The 810-nt window shown below is 28.5% G+C and overlaps 1 protein-coding gene across 1 annotated transcript in view; it reads right to left on the reverse strand.

Moving 5' to 3' along the window:
* Positions 421–810, reverse strand: part of LOC107615970 (probable glutathione S-transferase parA) — a 1,664-nt gene continuing 1,274 nt past the window's right edge. The window contains exon 2 of the mRNA XM_016317982.2: positions 421–810. This exon is cut by the window's right edge and continues 12 nt beyond it. Within this exon, the coding sequence (XP_016173468.1) occupies positions 490–810 (321 nt within the window). The 3' untranslated portion in view covers positions 421–489.

Raw genomic sequence — 810 nt, forward strand, 5'->3', positions numbered from 1 at the left:
CACATATCAATATATCAATATTTTATTGATCATAAAATATTTTATATTAATATTTTGTTTATTCTTATATTTTTTATTGTTTAAAAAAAAAGAGAGAGAACAACTATTAGTATTATGGGATATTTTGAGCATTAATTTTTCGTTAAGGTTGCTCAAAAACATTAATTTCTTAATAATAATCAAATTTATTTACGATACAAAACATGAATCCATAGAGAACATTAATGTTACATTACAACACCGTAGATGCTTATAGCACATATTAAAATAAAAAAAATATATTTAGTAACAAAAAAAATTAGTGAAAAACAGTCCTAAGTTATCTTATTTAATATTTATTAATTGTTACAACAATAAATAAATATTAAATAAGACAAATTTTGACTATTTTTTTGCTTTTCTAACATTATTGAACCAAACAAACAAACTCAAGCACTTCAATCATATCTATTCATTATTATTTTTTTCCATGCATTTAGCAGCAAATTTTTACTCATATCCATGTCCCTCTCTATATTTCAAAGCAAAGTCATATATCTTATGAGGGTGAGGGAGTGACTTGGCCACACACTGTTTTTCCATGCACCTTTTGGTCCAACCCACAAGCTTTGGAACAAATGCCTCTATGCTTAGGTTCCCTAGTGTTTCATATGTATAAAACCAGCTTGTGAAGGGAACAAGAGCCACATCAACATAACCAAATTCATCACCTCCAAAATATGGCTTGTCACCAAGCTCTTCCTCCAACATCTTCAAGCATTCTATGAATTGCTTCTTGCTCTCTTCTTTCTCTTCCTCCTTTCCATTCCA

Source organism: Arachis ipaensis, chromosome B01 (assembly GCF_000816755.2).
Source record: "Arachis ipaensis cultivar K30076 chromosome B01, Araip1.1, whole genome shotgun sequence".
Classification (NCBI taxonomy): domain Eukaryota; kingdom Viridiplantae; phylum Streptophyta; class Magnoliopsida; order Fabales; family Fabaceae; genus Arachis; species Arachis ipaensis.